Here is a 24121-nt window from a genome sequence, read left to right as displayed (position 1 = left end):
TCGACATGTAAACTTAAGTTAGCTGTATCTAACCTGTCAGAGCGAATTTGTAAGCAGCTAACGTTTCCGTCTCCCAGCTCGAGGAAAGGAGGTGAAGCCTGACAGCCGAAGTGGAGGTGGTGGCATGGTGGTGGTGGTGGTGGTGGGGGGGTTACCAAACATCTCCACCTACATACATAATGTTCCATTACAAAAAAAAAAAAATGTCAGAAACGTTGCCACTCCATTGGGTGTGTTGTGCTTGGTTGAGAGGATCCCTTTTGTCCACAGCCTGGACTACACCGAGCAAGTCCACATCGCCCTGTTAGAGCGGGCGATTTAGTAGAACGGGCCCCCTGAGGAATCCATTTACCTTTGCAGAGCTGGAATAAATCCATCCGCTGATGAATTACCCTGATTTTTCTTCCTACGAGGAACTTTGGGCAGCTGGGAAAAACAGGACGTCCAGCATCGAGCCATAGCGGCTTTATTGATTGACGCTGCTGAGCGGCGAGATCGCTGTCCTACACCGCGTCCGACACGACCGGTGGAGATCCTGCGAGTTTTTCCGTAGCCGAGGCAGGTTTAACTCATCGGCAGGAACGGGATCCCCGGGGGACGGGAATGCATCAAGGGCAGGTGTGAGGAGACGGTTGAACCGTCACCTCTTCCCGCCTCATCCCGACCTTGGGAGGAGGAATCGCTCGTGCTGCTCAGGCTCAAACCTTCGTTGCTGGATCAATCTGGTGATGTATGGCGTGTTTGGCAGCAAGCTCAGGATAGAAGCTCAATATTTAAGAGGAAGCCAAAGCTGAATCGGAATGTTGAATGTTACTTATTTATTTATGCTGAAATGAATGATTATTAGAATTCTGCCATTTTACGAAAATAACCAAAAAAATCTTGTTGTCGTAGCAGTTCTAAGTTGGCGGTTTGTAGATTTTAAAGCTATTTTCTCTCTGAGGATCCCTCTGTCGATCTTATTTGTTAATTCCGTTGACCCCCGACAGGCACATGTTAGTAAATCTGCTCACACTGACTTGGCAACTGGATGTGGATTAAAGGCGGCATGCTTGTCAAAATTCCATCTGCTCTGATGATCCATAAACAACGCTCGTTCCCCAGGCTTGGAAATTCCTCCTCCTCTGGAAACGCGTCCGGAGGAAAGGGAGCAAGACGTGCGTTTTTCTTCGGCCGCTCACTTCATTTGAATTCAGTTCCGCTCCCGCAAACAATAAATAGTGATTTCATTACGCGGTGAAATTCTGACTGTTGGACCGGTAAACACAGAATATGACAGTCAACCTGGAAATAATTCCGTCTGTGCATGTTCCGTTTGTTAGTGATTAACCTTTGAATTTGATTAGCGTGGGGGTGCACACAATTTAAATTTAAAGGGATAATTCACCTCAGAATGCTAAATCCACTCATTATCTCCTTAGCAGCATCCCTCATTCAGAGTTTAAGAGGAAAATCAAACACGTTAGCCACCCTGCTGTTAGCATAGCGGCTCAGAAATACTCGGCAGGTTTCCTCATTTTTGTTGAAACCACCTTGAAGTGGTTGGCTCCGCTCTGCAAGGCCGCCGCCTGTACTTTTCTAATCAATAACAAGCTGTCAAAATAGATTATATTCAGATCTTCCCTCAGAAATCAAGGAGGAAAAGTCCAAATGCGACCGTCTGGCGGGATCGATCGGAGCCTAACGCCGCGTCCTCACAGCGTGAGCGCGGACGCAATATGTGCACGGACACAAGTGACGAGGTGTCGCGCGCGGAATAAACATCAACCAGGTGGTGGTTTGAAAATATTTCACCTTTGGACGAGCAGACGTTAGCAGATGGCGGGCCTTTCGGGTCCGCGGCACAGTGTCGACCACCAATTACAGTCCAGAGGGGAGCAGGACGGCGGATAACCTCCATCTCACGCCTCCATCTGCTGAATCCTGAGCAAGAACAGCGCATGCAGACATGCAAAGCCACACAGGAACATCTTGTAAGCCTGATGGAAAAAATATATCAAAGGTGAATGGGGGGAACAGTTAATTGTTTTAAGCCTGCCTCTCTCTCGGCTGGGAGAAATGATGGTCGAATAGTGTCTCTAACAACAATAAGTCCCAGTTTGAATGTAAACTGCACCAAAGTCAGTGAAACTGTCACTTCTGAGGGTTTCAGCGTGGATTTCCCACCTTTGGTGCGAAGCTGTACCCTGACTGTCTGGAGGACACTCAGTCAGAGTCTCCGTCTGGCTACTGGGACGGTTTTCAAAAACAAAGAGAGGCCTTGGAACGACCGGGCGCAGCATTTGTTTGGTAAAGCTGGCCAAGCCTTTTGTCCTGGTAAAACAAAGTGGTTTGACATGTTCTGTACATTAACCAGGATTCAGAAAAGGGGGTTTCATTACAATGGGCCCATCTAAATCCTATTGTGGCAGAACCAGACAGTGTTCTCAAATAGAAAAGGAATGTTGTGTCTAATTGCAGCTCCTTTATCCTGCGACTGGGCTTAATCTAGCTCCATTCAAGCCCCGCGCTAATCACAACACAGTCTGTGGCGCCGAATAAGCAGAAAGCATAATTCAGGCTATTAAAATCACAGGCATTGACCCATCGACAATATGAGCTGCGCAGAGAGAGCGGACTCGGTCCGTCCAGCTAAATCTGCAGATTTGGAAGGTAGGTGTTGAAAATGGAACATCTATCTCGTCAGTTTTCAGAGTGGGCGGCTAGCTAGCTCACAGGACTGAGACACCAGTTGGTTCTGCTCATGTCACGGCCGCGGGACGTCGGGTCGTGCCCCCGCTCATCGAGGCTGTCACATATCGTTAATCCTGGGTCCGCCGGGCCGCACTCTGTTGTTTTTGGACATCTCTGTCCAGACAGACCTCGCGCGCTTCTAATCTTCATTCGACCCCTTGTGATCAGACTGGTAATTAAATGGAATCAAGCCTCTCAGACTGTGTCTGAAGTTGTGTTCAGGCTGTGATCTGCATATTTTTCACACCCTCTTGTCATTATGAGGAGGGCGACCGCTCCAAGAGAGGAAAAAAAAAAAACAAAAATCAACCGTCTCTGTGAGCTTTTCACATCCTGACGGCAGAAAAGGGTGAAAGCGACGCTGCGTCAGGCAGCAAATAGCAACATCAAGGAGATTAGCTGGAGCATTACTGAGGTCTTATCATTTCAGCAGAGCAAGAACACACGCACGTGCCCTCTACTGGCAGATCAAAGCAGAAAATAAAAGCCAAAATGAAAGAAATCACTGACTAATCGACTGGCTCCTTATGTCATAGAATGTGTCTCAACTTTCTGCACCATACGTATTTATATATGTTAAAAAGTCCGTTTTTATTACCGAAACTCCCCATCCAGCTTTCAGAACTTAGAAATTTAATTAATTAAGTGTTGCACGTTAATGAACAAGAGTGGGCGCACGTGTACAGGCAGGAGTCAGAGTTTAGAGGTTCTTTTTTTTAAATGCCAGGTTTTGATCTATGTTTTTCTGCTCTTGGGGGGACCAGCTGAAGGGAAGAGGTCTATAATTAGGTGTGGGTTTATAGGCTGTGTCATGATAGTTTATGTTTCCTGCAAGAAAGAAGAAACAACGGTCCTGTAAAGCGTCTGACGGTCAAATTTCAAATGCAAACTGTTGGGATAATCAGCTGCCACCACAGCTCAGAGGCTGTAATCTGTCATCAGCCACGCTCTCCCTGCACCACGTCCCCGCTCAGACCCCGACAGCAGCCGCATTGATCAGTGCAAAGGTTATCAAGCACTTTCCAGGGAGACCCTTTTATTTTTCCACCTATAACAAACAAATATATGCATAAACAATCCGTTTATTGGCCGCGGCCATTGACAACCCTGTGATTGAGTGGGAATTGCATTACGAGGGGGAAAAACTCATCGTTATTGATTAAATTAAGCGGCGCTCGTGGGAAGGAGGGGGGGGGGGGGGGGGGGGCAGACGCACGTAGCGGCAGAGAGAAGAGATCCAAAGGATCTCCAATTTGATTCACCTGTAGGTCGTGCCCGGTGTTCATCTGTGAGTAACTGAATAATAAATGGTTTTTGGACGCCATTAAAGAAAAAAAACAATGTTTTTCTCTCAGTTTTATTTATAGTTAATTTAATTTATTTACAGACCCCCCCCCCCCCCCCCCTTAATTGATGAATCATGGATCATTCCTTTCCTTTCTCGAGGAGGGGAGACAGCATTCTACTTTATGTTGTTATTTTCTTTTTCTTCCCCCATTAAAACCTGAGAAAACATCAAAGGCGGAATGATTTAATTAACAGTATGGAGAGTCTGTGTACGGTCGTCTGCATCCTGCAAATTACTCTTTGCTGAGAATAAGAGACTTATCGGGCCCGCGCAGACATCGCCGCACACCACAAAAGAAGTTGTGTTGACATGGAAGAAGTGGGGGGGGGGGGGGGACGTGTCTCTCCCAGATAGAATTATCCACTTCACAGGTATTTTTGGTTTGTGTTTTCCAGTTTGGAAAATTGATACTCTTTCTTCTCCTGCCAGTGGAAGCCTGCAGACGGAGACGACCGGATGATGGAGTTAAGCGTCACATGACTCATGTGGCTGTTCAGGTCACGGGGGGGCAGCGTGATGACGCTAATGGGCTGTTATATTGATTCAGTTCACCTTTCGCTTGTGTGCTTAGCTATGCTAATCGATCAAAACTTGTCTTCACCCCACCGGCACCTGCGGGGTCCTGCAGCCCGGACCAGAGGAGCTGGGGAGCCACTGTGGCTTCAGGCTGGGGAGGTTTCAAAAAGCAGCTTGACATTTGTGTCTGAAGCCATACGAGCGACCCGGAACCGTTTTTGAAGCAGCTGAGTTGGGAGCTAAACACTGGGATCAGCGTCCTGCAGAGGGCCTGACGTCACCTGTGGGAGACACAGGTGACGTCACCGTTATCAGGCAGGAGTGCTCTTTAAGGCTCGGCCGTAAATGACTGCCCCCGCCTCTTGTTTCACCATATTATGATGCAGAATTTTTCCTCCAACGATGTCTGGCTGCATTTCTAAGTGAGTTATGAACCGGGTTTGACTCGAGGTCGTGTGGCTGCAAATTAGGAAATTACTTTAGTCTTGTTGTTAAAGAGATGGATGGTCGACGCTCAGCCTGGATCCAGCCAGGGTCGCCTCCCGCACTGTAAATAAGAGCCGGTGTGCTTGGGGGGGGAGGTGGCGAGGACAAAAAAGCCACAAAGAAAGGAAGCCTGCTGCCGGATGATGTCCTACATAAAGTTGCTTCTGATCAGCTGGTGCTGGTTCCACGCAGACGCAGGGGGAGCCAGTCTGATCCAAGCAGATCACCTAAACCCACCTTCTGGATGAGAAAACCTGAGATAATAAACGGCAAAAACATGAAGCAGCTACATAAGAGAAAATTAATAAAGAAGAGAAGCTGGAGTCAGAGACAGGGAGGTCTCCTCGGCATGTGCTGGCCACCCTTCCCATCTGCGCTGGAGTCCCAAAGAATGGCTCTCCAGTGAGCCCCGGTTCTCTCGGGTCCACTGGCTGCTGCACCTTAAACCAGGGGGGTCCAGATCCCGTCCTCGAGGGCCAGAATCCAGCCAGGTGATCTGATCTACAAGGTAGACAGGTAAGAGGGTTGTCCACCTGGGAGGACCGATATCCCAGGGGGATTCTGGCCCTTGGGGACCGGATCTGGACCCCCTTAGACAAAGGCTGAATTCAGATAATTAACAAATGATGCTGATCGTTTGGATCCCCGGTTGCTTTCATGGAGAACAAACATGGAAAAAAATCGCAGCCACCTTGTGATGAAATTCTCTTAATACGCTATTAAAGTGGCTCGAGTCGCCGGGCTCCTTCTTCAGGTTAATGACAGCCTTGTTCATCTCCTTCACTCGGCATTAATATCAGCTCGGAGCGATCGACTGACAATTCGCCACGGCGGCGCCTCCTCTGACTCTGGAATGAAAGGCAACGGCAGCGTGAGGCAGACACTCGCTTGATTGGCACCTTATTGAGTGTGGTGGGGGAGCCTTTGATTGCGCTCGCTGTCAATATCGTGTAATTGTTTTTCTTACATACATGGAGCCTCCTTTTCTTTTCTTTTCTTGTCACAGCGGCATCTAATTTTCCCGCAGGTGGGATTTTCTTTGCGCTGCTCGTTTTGTGAATTCTTGCTTATTGTATTAGAAGAGGGTGAAGTTCCTGCACCCTGGCAGAGACCTATCCTCTCTTTTGGTACTGTGAGTGTTTGTTTACCACCGTTTGCACAATATGTCATCATAGCTTGGGCCCATTAACATTCAGAACCCATGCTAGATGCTAGATTAGCTGCACAGCGCTGTAAATCTGTCCTTCACAGTGTCGAGGAGCCAGTTATGCCTTTAAGCTTAAAAAGGAGGCCTTTCAATTATCACGTTAAATGTGTTACCAGATTCACCGGGTGGGCATCTGTCTCCACGCGCGTGAGGCCAGCGTGTGTATTCTCCAGTGTTGGGGGGAAAAATTGAGTTTAAATTTCTTCGTGTGTAGCATCTTTCTGGGCCGGGAGTGCAACCCTGTCGCAATACTGCCCTGAAGGTCGGGGGGGAGGACAATTTTTAATTGGAATTGAAATTGTCTACCTGATATTTTCAAATAATTAGCACTATCAGCGTGGTGGGGGGAGGGTTGTCAGCTCAGGGTTGATGAAAAATAGGAATGGCATTAAAGCCAACGTCTACTGCCGATTTCAGTGTCACGTCATTGCCTGAAGTCGGCTCCGGATGTCGCCCCTGAAAATAAGACAAGGATTGCGAAAGCAAGATATGCTGGGGAGCGCTAGCCGCGGGTGAAGCTAAGTGACCGGCCGATGTTATTATCCCAGATATGGCAAACGTATTGTCGGAACTGACAAGCTTTGACCCAAAAGTCTCATGCAAAGGCCACAGAGCCGAGCAGGCAGCCGGATCCTCTACCCGCTCCCGGCGGCTCGCTCCTGCCACCCGGAAAACAAACTCCGTCACCCTTAAGCCCTAAAAGACTTCAGAAGTCGCTTCCACGGAACACAACATTTCTGCACCAGTTAATAAAGGGGAAATGAATTGTATCAGTGTTGCTGTCCTCGGCTGAGGTGAATAGGAAATTATCATAGAGATGGATATTTGTGGCTCCACACACTGAATTACACAGAGAGTGAGCCTGTTTCTGCCTCTGTCACATATTCCTGCTTACACATATGAACACAGGTGTGTGTGTGTGTGTGTGGTGTGTGTGTGTGTGTGTGTGTGTGTGCTGACTTGGAATAACGTGCAGAATGAAATTGGCGGTAGTGATGTCATCGCAGCAGCGGTTAGGGTGGTCAGAGAACCTTGGCAGTTTTCTCCCACGATTCCACATGTTAGCGACCTTTCTGTTTGTTTTTCTTTTTTGGTTGTTGCACCCTGCACCGTCCCCATGTCGCCATCAGGCTCAGTACCAGCCGCCAGGAACATGTGACACCCCCCTCGCCTCCTTTCTATGAGGTCGTAACGACTGACACAAAGAGGGCGGCGCTCCGGGCCGATGCATCCCAGAGGGCCGACAGACACACCGAATCAAAGATGCGGGGCGTTAATAGCTGATAGTTAGCGCTCCGGGCTAAACAGCACAAACGACATTGGAGGTCGTCGGGTTGCCGGCGGTCGCCAGAGGAACGCGTTTCCTCCTCGGCGGACTGTTGCGGCCACTGGAGCATTCTCTTCATCAGGGCAGGCGGAACACAATCAGCAAACCTACTTTCTGCTTTTCATTTCATTCCACTTCATCAGAATGCTGCCGTCTCTCGTGGAAATTTAAAAAGCCAAAAAAAGAGAAGGAAAAAAAGAAAAGGATGGCCAAGATATAAACAGACAGAGGCCATTACCGGAGAGAGGAAACTTCGTTTTGATATAATAGCATGCTGCTAAAAGCTAATGTTCCCATAATTCCATGACAGTGGACAGTTTAACCATTTACTGAAGGCCAAATAATAACATTTATAGTTTGATCCATTGTGATCCAGTGAGGGATCACGTGAGTGTTGGGTGTGTTCAGAGTAGATATTTATGGTAGAGATGCCAGCTGACTTTATCTGTAGCGTGAGAGGAGCTGTTACATCAACCCCATCACCGTCAGATCTTTGTTTGTCAGGTGCGAAACGGCGAACGATCGGAACGCGGCGCGTTTTCCGCGCTGGCGCCGACTGAAGCCAGGATTTTAAAAAAGGAAAGAAAATCAAATCATCTCACCTCTGGAGAACTTTATCAGCTCCTTCTTCACAGGTTCTGAGACCTGTTCCTGTTAGCGTTGCATTATTTATAGGCTAGCCTTTCCCGCGCTCGTGTTCTCGCCGCTGCCATCTTCTTTCCACCGATGCTCGTTCCCTCCGTCTGCATCCGTTGTTCTCGGCTGTTGTGAACGTTCCTTGACAACGCCTGCGTTCGGAACCCCCCGAATAAAGTAAGCAGTGACAGAAACATTAACATGAGCCGCCGAACACCTCTGTGATTTCAGCGGGAACGCATCTGTCGGCAGGGCCCGGAGGACCAAACGGCATATCTGAACTTTTGGCGGCTGGTGGCTGTCGCCATCAAAACCGCAGAAGTAAAGCTGTGATTTATTGAATGTGCCGCTTGTGTCTGCTTTCATGTTCGCCGGCGATACGTCGGGCCGACTCCTCTGCTGCTTTCAAGAACGTCGGCCGTGAAAATGAATTAAACATGTTAAGGAGGAACAGGTTTTATTCCGCTGAAAGCCTCACCCTTTTCAAGATAACCCCCTTTTTAGACATTCAGCGGACTTATCGCGGCGTATAAATAGGACAGAATTCATTATTCAGGGGAGGGTTCAGTGAAAAATTAATAGTTGTCCCCAGAGGAGGGTCAGTGGCATTCCGTAAAAGCGAAAACCTTTAAAGCGGACGTGCACTGGGGGATCTGCAGACAGTCTGCCCCTCATACTAAAACCCTTCGCATGCTACACCCGCGTTGATATTCCAAATATATGTTTGCCGAGCACCCGGGACCGTGACCAGCTCTCTAAGCTCTCCCCCCTCGTAGTTTTCAGATAAGAAAACCGGAAATCGACGGCGTTCGCGTATCTGGCGCTGACATATGTCGCAGACATTTGCAGGATTACCTTTGACACGATGCTGGTTGAGCGACCAACGTCTGGGGGGGGGGTTGCTTCTATTGTCCTTTGTGTTTTGAAGGAGTACGCTGGAAAATTCCGCCTAATGCCCTACGCCCTACCTGCCCCCGTTGAAGCCAACGCAGCTAAACAACCCGCCACAGCTGGCCTCCCTCTCAGCTCTACCTTGTAGGTTATAATTTTTCAGCGTGCCCAGATCGCTCATGCGCTGAAATCACGCCGCCACCGGTGCTGAGTGGTTTTCAGCCTGCCAGTTATCCCGCTGAATGATGGGCTTCCCGATGCCTTTGTATCCACTTCCTATCTGCCGGGCCACGGAGGCAATAACTGTAATGTACGGCTAAGGGAAAACAGAGCTAATCATCAATGACTGCGAGATATATGGCGGCACCTTGTTTATTACCCTCTCCTCTTCCTGCCGAATCAGTCGGCTGCACAGACAGGCCGCCGCATCTGAGAGCTTCTTCAACATTAATTTGATTCATTCTTGCTTTCCATAATAATTGGGGCCACGGGTCCGGGCGATGAATTCGCTCCCAACACGACAGGATGTGACACCGTTGTACTGTCTGCCTCCCCGAAGGCTCCGTTTTTGGGGGTTTCTGCTGAGCGGCTGTGGTGAGCGCAGGTTTGCAAGCAGACTGTGAGAAAATGAGGAGGAATGTGGACGTCTGTCACGGGAAGTAGCTCGAAAAGATCCGGGAAACGCTTCTTCCGGCGTCTTGTTGGGCACGTTGACTTTTTGATGGTCCCAGTTTGAAGCGGCGAAGTTTTTTTTTTTTTTTTTTAATCAGAGGTTGACGGTTGTTTAATAATTCTGATAATTTTTGCGAGGTTTCTTTGATGGCTTCTCCTCCGTGATGTAAAAAAAATTGCGTCAAACATATGAAATTTACATCAAAGACCCAAAAGTAAACCTCAATAAACCATTTGCTTGTCAGCGTTTGTTTGTTCCCCAATTTTTTTTTTCCACTTTTGGATTTTTGAGACTCGTCTCAGGTGACTCTGGGAATAAACAGGCAACAGGTCGGCCCAGTTCGCCTCAAATCATGTGATCATCAAGCTAAAAACGTAAAACTGACACCCATATTTTTAGATCAAAGCTAAGTCCTGGGAAAAAAAAGAAATCAAGGATATTGAGATTCTGTTTGAGTCGGAGCGACCCAGTCTACTTGCAAATATCAGACGCTTTTGTCTTTGTCGACGTTTCTCCCTTAAGCCTTTTAAAATATACTCTTTCTTTTTTTTATCAATTCCTTTTCATCCCCCGTTCTTATTTCCGCGCCCCAGACCCGGCATTATCTTCGCAGTATGCCAAAAAAGAATTTTGAGGTGGATTCACAGGTTTTTATATACCTTCATAAATATGCATTTATGTATTACTTCCTTGTTGGTAACAGCACTCCTGCTGTACATAAAGAGTATCATCCAGCTGGAATTATTTTTCTTTTTCTACAAGAGCGGCAGCAAAAAGAAGAAAATGAAAGCCTGCGTGTGCAATTTACATCCGAGGACACGGTTCTGTGTGCGAGTGTGTTTGTTCCGTCCCCCCGTACACACACTCGCCCTCTCTGCCGCGTGTCGCCGTGGTGATGAGCGCTGATTGCTGATTGTTACGGTGTTGGCCCCTCTCATCTATCCGGCCCATGCTGGGTATTTGGCCCGGCCTGATTGTGTTGACGGTGACACCAGCATCTTGTCCTTGGGAGGGGAGGCCCGACGGTGGTCCGTGCGTAATGAAGGAGATGTAATCAACCAACGGCGTGCGCGCACAAGAAAAGTCCCCCACCCCCCCCCCCCGCACCCCCCAAAATGGTCCCTCTGTTGATGGAAATCACACAATGGCAGTTTTTTCTCTTTCTTTATTTCCGTACTGAAGCAGTATCGCAATTGGAAGTTTTCTCTCTCTCTTCTCTCCCTTTGACAACAAAGGTGACTTTACGATAAAATAATTTACATTAAACGGAGCCTCTGCATTGTGTCGCTGTTGTTTATCCTCAATGGTTGCCTCAACCTGCGACATACTTGTAATCAATAGCAACAAAGGGGGAAGGCGCGAGGGCCCGGCACCAGGTTGTTGGAGTGATCCTTTCTCTTCTTTGTGCACTTTGTCCTCTCTCCACGCTTTGTCATTTGTTTTGGTGTTCTAATCTCAGCCGAGTCAATAATATTCTTTGTTGTCTGAAATTGTGTGTCGGGAACAAAAAAGGGCCGCGTCCCTTTGTTGAAAGTACCTGTCTGTGACTTTTCACTGGCCGCCGCTCTCTGGCTCTCAGACTTACAGATAAAGTAATCATTAGATGTTGTTTTCTGCCGGCAATTACTTTCAGCTACAATGGGTCAAACACTGGGAAAGCAAGAGGGGTCGGGAGAAGACAAGGCTAGATGGATTACAGGCGAGGAACTGTATAGGTCCCACGAGTGCTGATAAATACGCATGTGGCCCGGAGACTCGACGCGTTTAGCTTCGTCTCCGTAACTGCATCAGCAGTAATTAGTCTGGAGCATCTACGGCCACCTCGCCCCCATTTTATCTGCATCGCATTGTCTTTTTCAAGAGAGGCCGCCGGGCTCTCAGGGCGCCGTCTGTTCTTCATAGTTGGAAAAGATGAACAATAGACCTTTACCCCTGACGTCACCGTCTTTATCATCACTCACAATCAACATCTCAGTTGCCACGGTAATTCAGCAGCCTCGACGCGCGGCTGTGGGAGACGGCTTGATTCACCGACGCGCCGCGATTTTCGATCTCGATTCAATTTGGGAAGTCCCGAAAGGGATTATTTGCGTTGTAAAGGAGCCCAGTTGGGCGTGATTGGGCTGGTGAGACATCGTAGGATGTGTTTAACACAAGGAAAAGGAAAGTTTAGCAGATATTATTGAAAATACACGAGGAAGAAGGCAGCTGTTGAGGTGCTTGATGTTTTAATCTGTCATTGTGGGTCATTCTGGTCCAAACCAATACTAACAATGTCAAGGTTAATCATTAACATCAGTGAAAAGTTCTTAAATGAGCCCCATTTGTTAGTTTTTCTTGTCGTCTGGATGTTTTATTGAATCGTGTTGTTTTCAGCTCAGGTGTTGAAGTCTGTATCCAGATGTTTGCGTCGTTCCACTTATGGAAGCCGGATGTTTCCTGCAGCTTTTGCGGGCCAACACGTGTCCCTCTAAACACCACGGCTGACCTCTGCCTTAGAGGTCATCGCCACCTCTCAAGAAGGAGAAAGTTTGTGCTGCTGAAATATTATTTCTTCCCTCTTTCACTCCCTCATCAGGGGCCGTGACAGGCGTCAGCCAGGGATTACGTTCCCTCCTCTGATAAAAGTAAAGGAATGTTGACATAAGAGACAGGTTCATTTTCAGATTCTTCTCCATCCAAGGCCCTTTTTATCTTTTTTTTTTAACTAAAGCTACAAATCTGCTGCGTGACTCTGCATAACCTTATTTTATTAATAAGATAATATGTATGTCTCCAGGAGCGTCAGATACTTTTCATTCTTTTAGCGACTGGCTTCTCAGGCTCTCCTCGATGTGCTGAGGAGAGCATGAATTCACATGAGCGGACATTATTAAAACTATAAATCAGTCAGGGGACGGCGCAAGCTCGGGGAAGAGCGGCGGGGATGGAAAAAGGCATCAAACATTTAAGAACGCCGCCCCATATTTGTAATTCAGTGGAAATGAGACATTAGTCCCGTCTTCAGCCGACAACTGAAGGCGGCGGCGGCGGCGGCAGTGGCGGCATCCCTCCTCCCTCAGCAACACGGAGGGGGTTTTAATAGCACCATTATTATTAATGACCATCCATTTGCTTATCCAGATTGCACGTTTGAAATGAGCGTAGGGCCGAACGCGGCGATAAAGCCGCAGTAATTACAAACCCAATTATTCTAAAGAGATTCTATTTGTTTGAAAGAAGCTTCCACATTCTTGGACGTCTGTGTTTTGGTCCTGCTCCAGAAACGGGCACTTTCTCCCCCCTCAGAATCACTCTCCCTTATCCTCGGACTCATCTCCTATTCATGTGGGAGCACATTATATGTTAATCATCAACACTTCTGCACTCAGACGTACGGTTCTGCCGCAGCTTTATGAAAGGCAGCCTCCTAATTTCAAACGCCGCGGCCCATTTCCATTTTTCTTTGTGTTTTCCGGCTCTGCTGGACCTGTTGAGTCCACATTAACTGACACTGATAGGCGCAGCGCTCCAGAGGTGGGGGAAAGTTTTATTTGCTTTGCATAGTTATTTGGAAGGATGCGCAAACTCTCGCACTTTTATTTTTTTGCCAGTTGGGAGATTACGGAGATTAAACCCATTTGAGCTTTCAAGGCAGAAAATGTTAGAACAGGACAGAATAATGCAGCTAAACCTGCGGTTAAAGGTTGTTTACGCTTGTTAAAATCTTGTAGAAATAACACAATAATATGCAACTGATGTCATAGTGTCAGGAGCTTTATATTAGCATTCACTTTGTGCTCCAAAACAATGTGTTAAACTAACCACAGCCTGTTTTTAACAAAGATCAGATTTAAAACATTCACTCAAATCTAAAACAATAGCACACGCGCACCACAGCCGTGCGCACCAAAGCTGTTCGTTCATCCGTGAGAATGATGCATGTTGACTTGGATGATAAAAAAAAAAACAACCGCACCAATTACCGCTCTAAGGTGAGTCTGGATCCAGAACACCTTTCTGATGGCTGATTTGCTGTCCTAGATGCACGCAATTAGTCTTTTAATTAGCAGTAATGAGTTTTGTATGCTGAAATAATAAGTCGAATGGTGATGTGTGCAGACGTTAATGTGGCGCTCATCAAGATGTAACTAGCTCTGTCAGTGAATACTGTCAGCTGTCATGTTAAATATCTCACACTGTTGTGCCGAAAAGCTCCTCTGCAGTGCAGTTGTGTGTGTGCGCGGGTGTGTATTCAGCAGAACACATATGCATTAGCATAGCGGGGAACAAAAGCTAAGCATAAAACAAAGGCGCTGATTTCAAAAGCACTTGCATGTGCGGTAGCACCTCGGCCGTGCGTTTCACACTCTTTAACGCATTTTAATGCTTTTTAGAAGCCAAAATGTAACCAATTACATTCGTGTTACCCGCTGTGTGACCTGACCATTAGCGTGTAGCTGTACGGGCTCGGAAAATGAATATCTGCTAGCTTTTCAAACACTTCACAATAGACACGCAAAACCCTGTCACGTGTTCATTGGCGTGCGAAATGGAGTGGAGAGGCAGGCGTGCATGCGTGCACATCCAGCACTCATTCATGTGCTGGATAAATGAATTGTTAGGCAGGTGGGTCGTTTGTGATATGCCATGCGCTTCGCTTTGGGGCAATTACAAAAAATGATGTCAGAAATGCTTTTAATCAGCTTTGGGAACCATGAGCCATAATTCTGTGGGTCACAGCGGAGCGCAGAGGACAGTGTTGACAATATTTGTAAATTTCAGAAGTGGGGTTTTTATGTCTACATATGAGAATTAGATGTGTCATGGGAAGGTCATTTTATTCTGAAAGGGGAAATTCCATCCTGAAGCGTCACCCTCTTCCACCCTTTTCCTGTCAACCACCAGTTATTCTAAAGGGGGGGTGGCAATTCAGGGTCTCCAAGCAACCTAATGTTCATGTTTTTGGACCTTGGGAGGAAGGTGAATTAGCCACAGGGAGAACATAAAGGTTTCGCTGGGGTTTGGCTGCGCTGACCAGAGCGTGGAAAGGAAGCCGTAGCAAACAGCACGTGCGTTTCCTGCTGTGCGCCGGGAATGAAGCAACCTTTTGCCCTTTGTGCTGTCCTGCGGGTCAGCAGATGAGTCCGCGCCTTTATCTCGTCCCTCCACTTATTTTCTCTGGCGTCTTCAGTCATTGCCGAGACTTTTAAAGCGGTCGCCCGGTTGCCACGGAGGCCGCTCCGTTCTCCCTGTTTCACATTTCCCATGTTTGAAAGCACGGCTGGAAGGTCACTTGAAAGTGGATGCAACGCCGGTCGATCTGCGGGTCGCCAGCGGATGTGTCGACGTTGCAGAACGCGAGCGCTGCAGCCGAGCGCTGACGGTGACCTTGCTTATGACCGAAGGATCGACCGCAAAGTTGAAACTGTGACACCGCTCCGGCAAAACTCCCCAAAACAAGACTGTAGATGGCAGATAGGAGCGTCGGTGTGGGTCACACAGGCTACACAGGCTATACCTCTGTGTAGCCTGGGTAAATGCAGGATTTCTTCCATTTGGGTTGGGATTTCCTGTTTATTCCACAGTATTATCCCACCCTCATCACCTTCACTCTGGGAGTCGTCTCAAAGAAGGAAAGTAGTTCTGATCTCTATTAAAGCCGATTGTCCCCTCCGGACTGTTGTTTAAATTTCCTTGAAGGTAAGGAGGCGGGGACGTTCCTGGCTCTAGGGATCTGTGGCATCAGTGATGTTTCCTCTGGAAGCCTCCCCAGGGTCTGGTTCTTTCCCCCTGAATACAAAAGACAATGGCATCACAAGCTGGCTGCTGCACACCTCGAGCTGACTGAAGCCTGACCGCTCTCCCGCCTTCCCGGACCCCCCGCCACTTATCCCGACTATCCCAGCGGAATGAAAAGCGGCGCAGACCTCTCTAGACGGGAAGTACTGCGTATTTGGATGGAGTGACGCCTACTGACATGGAACCGCTGCGAGTTCACGCTGCGTGAAGGCGCCGATCCACAGACCCTTCAGTTCCAAAGGTGTCACTTCGGCTTTGCGTTTAAAAAAGGGGGGGGGGGGGGGGGGGGCGCATGTTTACGGCCTTAATTCATTCAAAACACCGGAAATTCTCACCAACAGCGGAAAACCCTTGGAGAAAGACTGAGCAAGGGCAGAGCCAAGACTTGGCTGGCTGCTTCTGTGTGAGCTGAGAGATCGAGAAAGCCGCATCCATTTTTGCCTTAATGAAGTTAGTGACCCCCCCTGAAAGTGACACATTTACCACCCGGGGGATTTATGCACTCCAAGGCTCCGAGGTGCCAGTTCAATATGAAGAGGACAGATTTGACTCCAAATATATCCTCGCAATTTATCCCCGGCGCTTCGTTTACAGACAGTGGTCTCCATTAAAGTTGATGCTGTTCTGCTCAATTTGTGGTGGCACAGAAATGCAAGGACGCGACAGAACCGGGCCGCTCGGAACATCCGGATAGCGGCCGGCATTGGAGATCACTCACGCCAGATAATTGGAATTGCATTTCTCAGGAATAATTGACAGAATAATACAAAGAAGGTGGCTTAAATACTTCCTGATGTGCGTGAATTCTAATCGCACGGGCGTGTTCAGAACCTGCGTGTGGACCTTCTCCCATGTCCCATTGTCTAAGAGCACATCATTATTTATAGCAATCTCACTTATGCAAATATACTAAATAATTTCTGCACGGCAGCTCGGAGCTGGAGCCCGCAGGAGAGACGTGATGTTTGAATGAGGGCCCATCTTTTCCTTTTTGCACGGCCCAGGAAATCTAACACCGCGGGCTCCTGGTTGCCTTGGCGCGTGCTGTTTTACATTCTAATTATCTGACTTGACAGGCTTTATTGCTGAGGCCTCATCTCAGACTTATTCCGCATGTGATGTCAGCGCTGGAATAATGAGATAAGATAGTTGGAGTCCTCGGCCTTGCCCGGGCACCTTCTCGTACCAGTGTGGGGGTTTTTCCCCTCCCTTCGCCTAAATTCTGCAATAATTAACCATCTTTATTATCTGATCCGGAGCCTGACAGCGGGACGCTCCCTCTCGTGGTATCACTCTCCGCCAATCCAGATTTATGGATTTGACCAGATTTATTTGGGATTGGGAGCGATCAGACGGGGGTTTCAGGTGTTCCTCGTTGACAGTGATTAAAATAAACAACGTACCGTTAGGTTGTTCATTAAATATTTAATATGGCAAAGCCAGTCTGAGACACCAGCAGCAAGACACTTTTTTCTCCTCCTCGCTCTAATTAAGCTACCGGGAATTCCTCGCATATTGTAGGTAAACACGGGTAGTCGTGGGAATACTGATGGAAATTAAATGCTCTGCTTGTGTTTTTCTCATTACCAGATAAAATGAAACATTTATCTGCGACTTTCATTTTGCTAAAAGGTTGACGTTCTGTGGGTCAGCCAGTGAAAAGGGGGCGACGTTCCTCCGGTTTGATGATGAGTCCTGAGATGCGTCGGTGGTTTTCCACAGCCGGTGCAGAACGCGACCTAATTCGGCTGATTAATTCTCACGATTTCCTTCTTCTGCTGTTTTTCTTTTGTTTTGTTTCTGCAGCTATCGAGGTGAACATGCAGAAAGCTTTGGCTGAAGCCTCCGAGACCTGTACCCAAGAGTGTCTGATACTGGGCCACTCCGACAGCTGCTGGATGCCCCCGGCCCTGGCGCAGTTCCAGAGCCCCGGTAGCAACAGCCCCACGTCCACCCCCGTCGCCGCCTCAATCGCCGGTACGATGCCCACATTTGGTTTCCAGCCGAGCTTTGCCCAGGGAGCCAAAGCTAGCATGGGGCTCATGGATGGTCGCCACACCCTGGGTAGATCCGTGCCCAGGAAGGACGAACTGGACAAAGGGATCAATCGGCCGCAGTTCTACAACACCCTGGACAGACACTGCAGCAGTAAGAAGGAGGAGCCCGTCAAGGTCATTCCCCTGGCGAGTTTCTCCTCCTCTGAGCAGACCACGGCGGAGGCAGCGGCTCCTTCTTGCACGAGCACCAGCTGTAAGAGTTAAAGACACGTCCACAGCGACGCCCTGTTGTCGGGGACTCTGCGATCAGTGTGTCCGCGTACGTGCAGAGGTGTGTGCGCCTATCGAATGACTGGCCAGCCCGAGTTTAGTTACAGAGGAGAGTGGATTGATCAAGATAAAAAATAATAATATCGGGATCGGGTGGGCAGCTGAGGTATTTGCAAAAGAAGAAAAAAAACATTCTTAAAATAGCAGGCCCATGTATAATAGATAACGGTAGATCCACACCAAAGTAGTTACATTACAGTAAAAGGAGTTTCAGCTTTCAGTTTGGTGTTTCTTAGTGAAGATCAGTGTCCGCTTTACGCTCCTCAGGACTGAAAAGACCATGTCTCCAGGTGGAGCAACATGCAGGTCCAGTGTGCACAGGGAGCTAAATTTGGGATAAATGTTAACTCAGCTCAGCTTGTTGGTGTTTACGTTCAAGTTCTAGTGAATTTTGACTCTCTATAATATGCATCGCAAAAAAGTCGACATTGTTTTCTTTGGGTCAGGGGGCTGCAGAGGCAGAAACGGCTGGAAGGCAGCAGTAGAGCGCGTGGCAGTCTTTGACCTTCTGCTTTTTTACCTTATAAAACAAAAAATAATTAAAAAGAAACTATTTCAAAAGTGCTGCACAACCAGACAAACACATTCCCACACTGTTTTCCATACGGCTGTTTCATCTCCTGTTATTAAATTTTGCTGAGAGGGGAACCCAGATGCACTCTGGGAAGGCGTTGTTGCCACTTTTGTTTCCTCGCATCTTCGACTCAGAAACCCTTTTACCATAACAGCTATTAGGCAATTATCCTATTTTATTTTAATTACTTTGATATAAGCTCAACAGCTTACTACCTCTTAACTCCTCATTGTAGTTAAGAGGTAAGCGAGGGGTCTTTCGGCTAGTTAAAACAAGGAAACACGAAAAAGCACCTGCTGTCAACAAGCAAGGAAACCTTCCTCTCTTGCTCTGTTCCCGCCATATTGGTATAAAGACCGCATGTTCTAGCTAATTAATGATGCTACAATGCTATTTTCTTTTTGTCTATTTTGTTAGTTCAATCACGGACGTCGGTTTGTTTCCACCTGCTTTTTTACGGGTTTCCCACTTCACCGGGGTCATGGCTGGATAACTGGAAGAGCCAAAATATCCAAACAACATAGTTTAGATTAAGCTAGCACAAAAGGGAGGCGTGCACTTCATAATCCCGCACTATTCATTTCCCTCCTAGCGTGGTGCAAATTGAGTGGTCCAAATCTCTAATGTGGCATTTTCGAGGGAAGGTGTGAGGCAAATTGTGTTTGTGTACTCGCCGCTCTGGCACCGTTTCTCTCTGATAGCCGGAGTCAGGACTCCGATATTATATAGAGGGTTTGAGTGAGACCTGGTGAAGATGGATTAAACGAGCAGCAAGTCAAGGACGCAGAAAAGGCCAATTCAATTTCATCTCCCTCACCTGCAAAAATCAAATTAATTTAAAGAAGCAACTTAAATCAATTCAACCATGAACGCGCTTGGAGGGGAAATGTCACAATTTGGGAATCCAATTTCTGTTCAATTAAAAAAAATGTTTATTTCTTCCATTTGATGGCATTGTTAGCATGAGGCTACATGCTCGGGACAATTCATATTTAATCCAAAGGCGGAAAATCAAGGGGAGAGACTCTGTTCAGCCAGTGAAAAATTAACTTAAATCAGTTCCAACAAAAAAAAAGAAATAATGAAAACACAATTCGGACCCAACCGTCCTGGAATGACCGAGAGAGAGAACTGCTTCCAACACAGTCACCGTTGTTAAAAATATTCAAAGTGGTTGTTTGAAATTATTTACCCAGTCACGTGTACAATAAGCACAATAATATCCATTTATAACGCTCACTCTGTTTTAACTTGCTCTGCCTACAAAAGTACTGTAATGTTTCAACAGCTACGTTATTTAACATATGTCTGTGGCGGATGGGGGGGGGGGGGGGGGTGGTTAGAATAGTAACTGCATGAATGTAAAAAAACAAAAAAAAAGCTATAACTGCAGTCCCTTTTTGACCACAAGCTGTTTTAGAGGTAAAATTAGTGGCGTTTTATCTCCTAAGCTGTTTTTCACGTATACCATTGAATGTTCACTCCCCTGAGGAAGTGTGTGTCCCCGTGTGTCAAATGTTGTCATGTTTGGACAAACGCCCACTGAAACAGACCGAAATGTCACATCTGATAACAGGTTTCCGCCTCGCATGGTTCTGCAAGCGTTCCTTTCACATGTTTAATCCCCTAGAAGTGGAGCACATATGCAGAAACCCTTTGGTTTTCCTTCTTTGCCTCCATTTCCAACCGTGCATGAGCTCCCCGGACTTCCGTGTGACACATTCAGCTTATTTTGACTTTTCTGTGTCATGAATCAGTGTCGGTATCGATGTTTTTCTACATGTCTGTCCGTCCGATGGATCAACTCAGTGTTAGACAGCGTGTACGCATTCAAACTTTGTGCAATGTGCAACGACTAACGTCGCCATACACACATATCTATATTGTCGGATTTACTGGATCCTCAACTGTATATAACAGCACCTACGAGACGGAGTGTAACAGCCACAGACAACAAACGAAGGACTGGTGAGGAGAAAGGTCAAAGGGCAAACGAGTGCTGAGATGACAATCTCCGCTGTAAAGTAAATGGCTACATATGCATATTGATGATCACACTTTGTTTGAATGTGTCTGTGTGGAGGAGACGGTGTGTCTTTGCATGGGTGTGTGTGTGTGTGTGTGTGTGTGTGAGAGAGAGAGAGAGAGAGCATCCGCGTGTGCAGAGGTGTGAATATACACAAATGTATCATGTACAGATATAGAAAAACTTAAGTATATGCTTGTAAATTTGTGGCGGGTGCGTCGGATCCAGTCTGCTTGGGAAGAAAGGCTTCAATGCTTGCCAGCCAATTTGTATCGGTCAGTTTAAGCTCTTCGGTCTGTGTCGTCATGCCTTTGTAAAATATTTAAATTTATGAAAAAAAAATGACCTTCCACATGGTGAAATGACTTTTTCTTTTCTCCTGTCATTGACTTTTACTTGAGACATTAAATATTGAGTCTTCAAAGTTTGCGCGTTTGTCTTTTTCGCTTATTCCCGGAGCGGCGGCGGACTGGCCCTGCCCCTTTATACCAATCATTGCAATTACAAGCATCAAATTGGATTTGACATTTCACTTCCATCCTGTCTGGAAAATCAATATCCCTGGGGACACAATTCAACCTATGGCATTCAATGCATGTGCGTATTAATGGGGAAGAAAAAAGCTTCCAGAGGAGCCGTGACAGCCTCATCAAAGGAAGGTTTTGATCTACTGTTTAACCGCTACTTCCTGCATCGGGACGTTTAAAGGATCCCTGTGTTGTGCGCAAACACGGGGACAATGAAATCCCCATTATGGTATTTCAATACCCACACTGGATTCATCTGCGTTTAACTCCTGGGAGTGAATTCCACAACACAACTCTCCCTGCACCCTCGATGTCCGTAAAATATGTTCAAAGAGTTTGCATTTGTTTTCTATGAAATCAACACCTCGCGTGATTATTGCGCAGGTTTGTCTCATGGGAAATGACACTTTAGGGAGGGTCATATTGATCGCTTTTTCCTCCGATAATTAAAAAAGTTCCGGCTCTGCTCGTTTACTGCTGCGTCACGCCGGCAGTAAATTAGAAAGGTCAGATTTAAATCGTCGGTTTGAGGTATTTACACCAACAGATGGGTGCAGATAAATCCCACTGTAGCAGCTCAGGATGGAATGTTCATGAATTTTCAGGGGCGACATCATCACGGCGTTCAGGGTGACGTTCAGGGTGACGACATCATCACGGCGTTCAGGGTGACGTTCAGGGTGACGACATCATTATGTGAAATGGAACCATCAGTAACTATCTGAAATTTACACAATCCATCCATCCACCCATCCATCCACCCACCCATCCACCATCCACCATCCACCCATCCACCCATCCACCCATCCATCCATCCATCCATCCATCCATCCATCCATCCACCCACCCGTCCGTCCGTCCGTCCATCCACCCACCCACCCATCCGTCCATCCATCCGTCCATTTGTCCATCCATCCATCATCCATCCACCCACCATCCATCCATCCATCCATCCATCATCCATCCACCCACCCACCCACCACCCATCCATCCATCATCCATCCACCCACCACCCATCCATCCACCCACCATCCATCCATCCAGCCATCCATCCATCCATTCATCCACCCACTCACTCACCCACCCATCCATCCACCCATCCACCATCCATCCATCCATCCATCAATCCATCCATCCATCCACCATCCATCATCCATCCATCCATCCACCCACCCATCCATCCATCCATCCATCCACCCACTCACCCACCCATCCATCCACCATCCATCATCCATCCATCATCCATCCATCCATCCATCCACCCCCCACCCACCCATCCATCCATCCATCCATCCATCCATCCATCCATCCATCCATCCATCCACCCACCACCCACCCACCCACCCACCATCCATCCATCCATCCACCCACCCATTCATCCACCCATCCATCCACCCACTCACCTACCCACCCATCCACCCACCCATCCTCCTGGGCTGTCTTATTTATAGGAAGACTCCTGACAACAGAGAGGACGGCCTGTCTTTCTCTAACTAGCCATGTCCTGGACATGTAGGACAGCCAAAGAGGCCACTGGACTGTGTCATCTTGTCTCATCTTTAGCATATTTAAAGCTCCCTTCTCCTTAACAGAGCTGACCTCGCACATTTGTTTCTCATGGTAATTGGCTAATAATGAGACAGTGACGGCACGGAGGACGTCCTCGCTGTCAAAACACGCACGCAGCCAAATACACCAATCTGCTTTTCCTGTAATTGCTGAATATTTGAACAGGAAGGGCTTTGTGAACTTAGCAGCACACACCTTACTTATTGTGAGGCTGTGCTCTCTCCCTCTCTGTCTGTCTCTGTCTCTCTCTCTCCATCCCCATGTGCTAACAAGCCAACTTATTGTAAACCTACTTAGTTCTCAAGGTGTCATCTGCTGGTGCCAGGAGAACATATAGAGATTGTCAAACAGTACGCTCATTTCAAATTGTAATTAAACAGGCCATCAGGTACCTTGAGGCTGTTTAGTCAACAGCAGGGTACTAATTACTATAAGATGACCTTTGGAATAATATCTGGTGAATTATTCATCGTTGAGAAAATTGCTTCCGAGACACGGCGGCGACGTCGGCGAGATGACAGAATGTACACAGAAAATTCCACTCAAGGACTCAAGGTGGGCCGTGAAAATGAGGCCAGCTGCTGAAACTGTGGCGCTTAAATGGGACGAGCCCAGTAATATAAAATTAAAGAGACGGTTCGTGCAGATGTGGGAGGGAAGTAAAGAAGTTAGACGTTAGAAAAGATTTGAGAATTTTGAGAAGAGGGGAGGGGGAAAAAAACATCTACTTCACCTTGAAGCAGGCTGCCGAGCATATTTCCACAGCCTACTAATTCAGAATTTTAGAGCTCTTTTTTCTGACCCTGCTCTCTGGAGCTTTACCTCCTTTTTTGGGATCTAAATTAAATAATCCAACAGAAATCCCAAAGAACTGTGTTTAAAAAAATAAATAAATAAGACATTGTTCCAAGTGATCCATAAAAATTAAGCTTCTATTTTTAACAGTGCTAATTATTATTTTTTTGAATAAATGTGCTCCACCAGATAATGAATCAATAGAACAGACGTTAAAATGAGTTTGGATGAAATATGATTGTTTTGCTCATCAGAGGACTCAAACAGCTGCTGCCGCCCTGCTGTGCTGTGACTCCGGATTAAACTGTTGTTGAATGAAAGCTTGTAACTGATGATTACGCTGTCAGGATTCACCAGTAAATGAAACCATATTTAAACCAGCCCTCAGCGTGCACCAGGAAGTTCCAAACAAGTGTTTCATTCTTCTGATCTTTCAGACAGCGCGAGAGAGGCCGATGACAATGTGCTTAATGCCAGGAGATAAAAGTCAAAGACAAACAGACAGGAACAGGCAGGAAGTGCCGACATGTGTCAACAGATTCGTCCTCCTGTAGCGACTTTCAAAACCGCCAACAGCTCCGTCTCCCCCGTGCCTTAAACGCTTCTGCTGGGTACTCGGCAAGGAGACGGCAGATGTCCTGACGAGTTTCTTACCCGTCTCCGCTCAACCTTTTGGGACACTGTGCAGCAACAACTCCTGGGATC

At 47.3% G+C, this 24121-nt stretch overlaps 1 protein-coding gene across 1 annotated transcript in view; it reads left to right on the top strand.

The window, feature by feature from the left end:
* The window catches only part of pcdh11 (protocadherin 11), a 107829-nt gene extending 86877 nt beyond the window's left edge, over positions 1-20952 (top strand). The window contains 2 exon segments of the mRNA XM_057042785.1: positions 17405-17806; positions 17809-20952. Of these exon segments, the coding sequence (XP_056898765.1) occupies positions 17405-17806; positions 17809-17852 (446 nt within the window). The 3' untranslated portion in view covers positions 17853-20952.
* The last annotated feature ends 3169 nt before the right edge of the window (positions 20953-24121 follow it).

Source organism: Takifugu flavidus, chromosome 9 (assembly GCF_003711565.1).
Source record: "Takifugu flavidus isolate HTHZ2018 chromosome 9, ASM371156v2, whole genome shotgun sequence".
Classification (NCBI taxonomy): Eukaryota; Metazoa; Chordata; class Actinopteri; order Tetraodontiformes; family Tetraodontidae; genus Takifugu; species Takifugu flavidus.
Note: the sequence above shows the minus strand (reverse complement) of the source record. Positions and strands in the feature narration are given on the sequence as shown.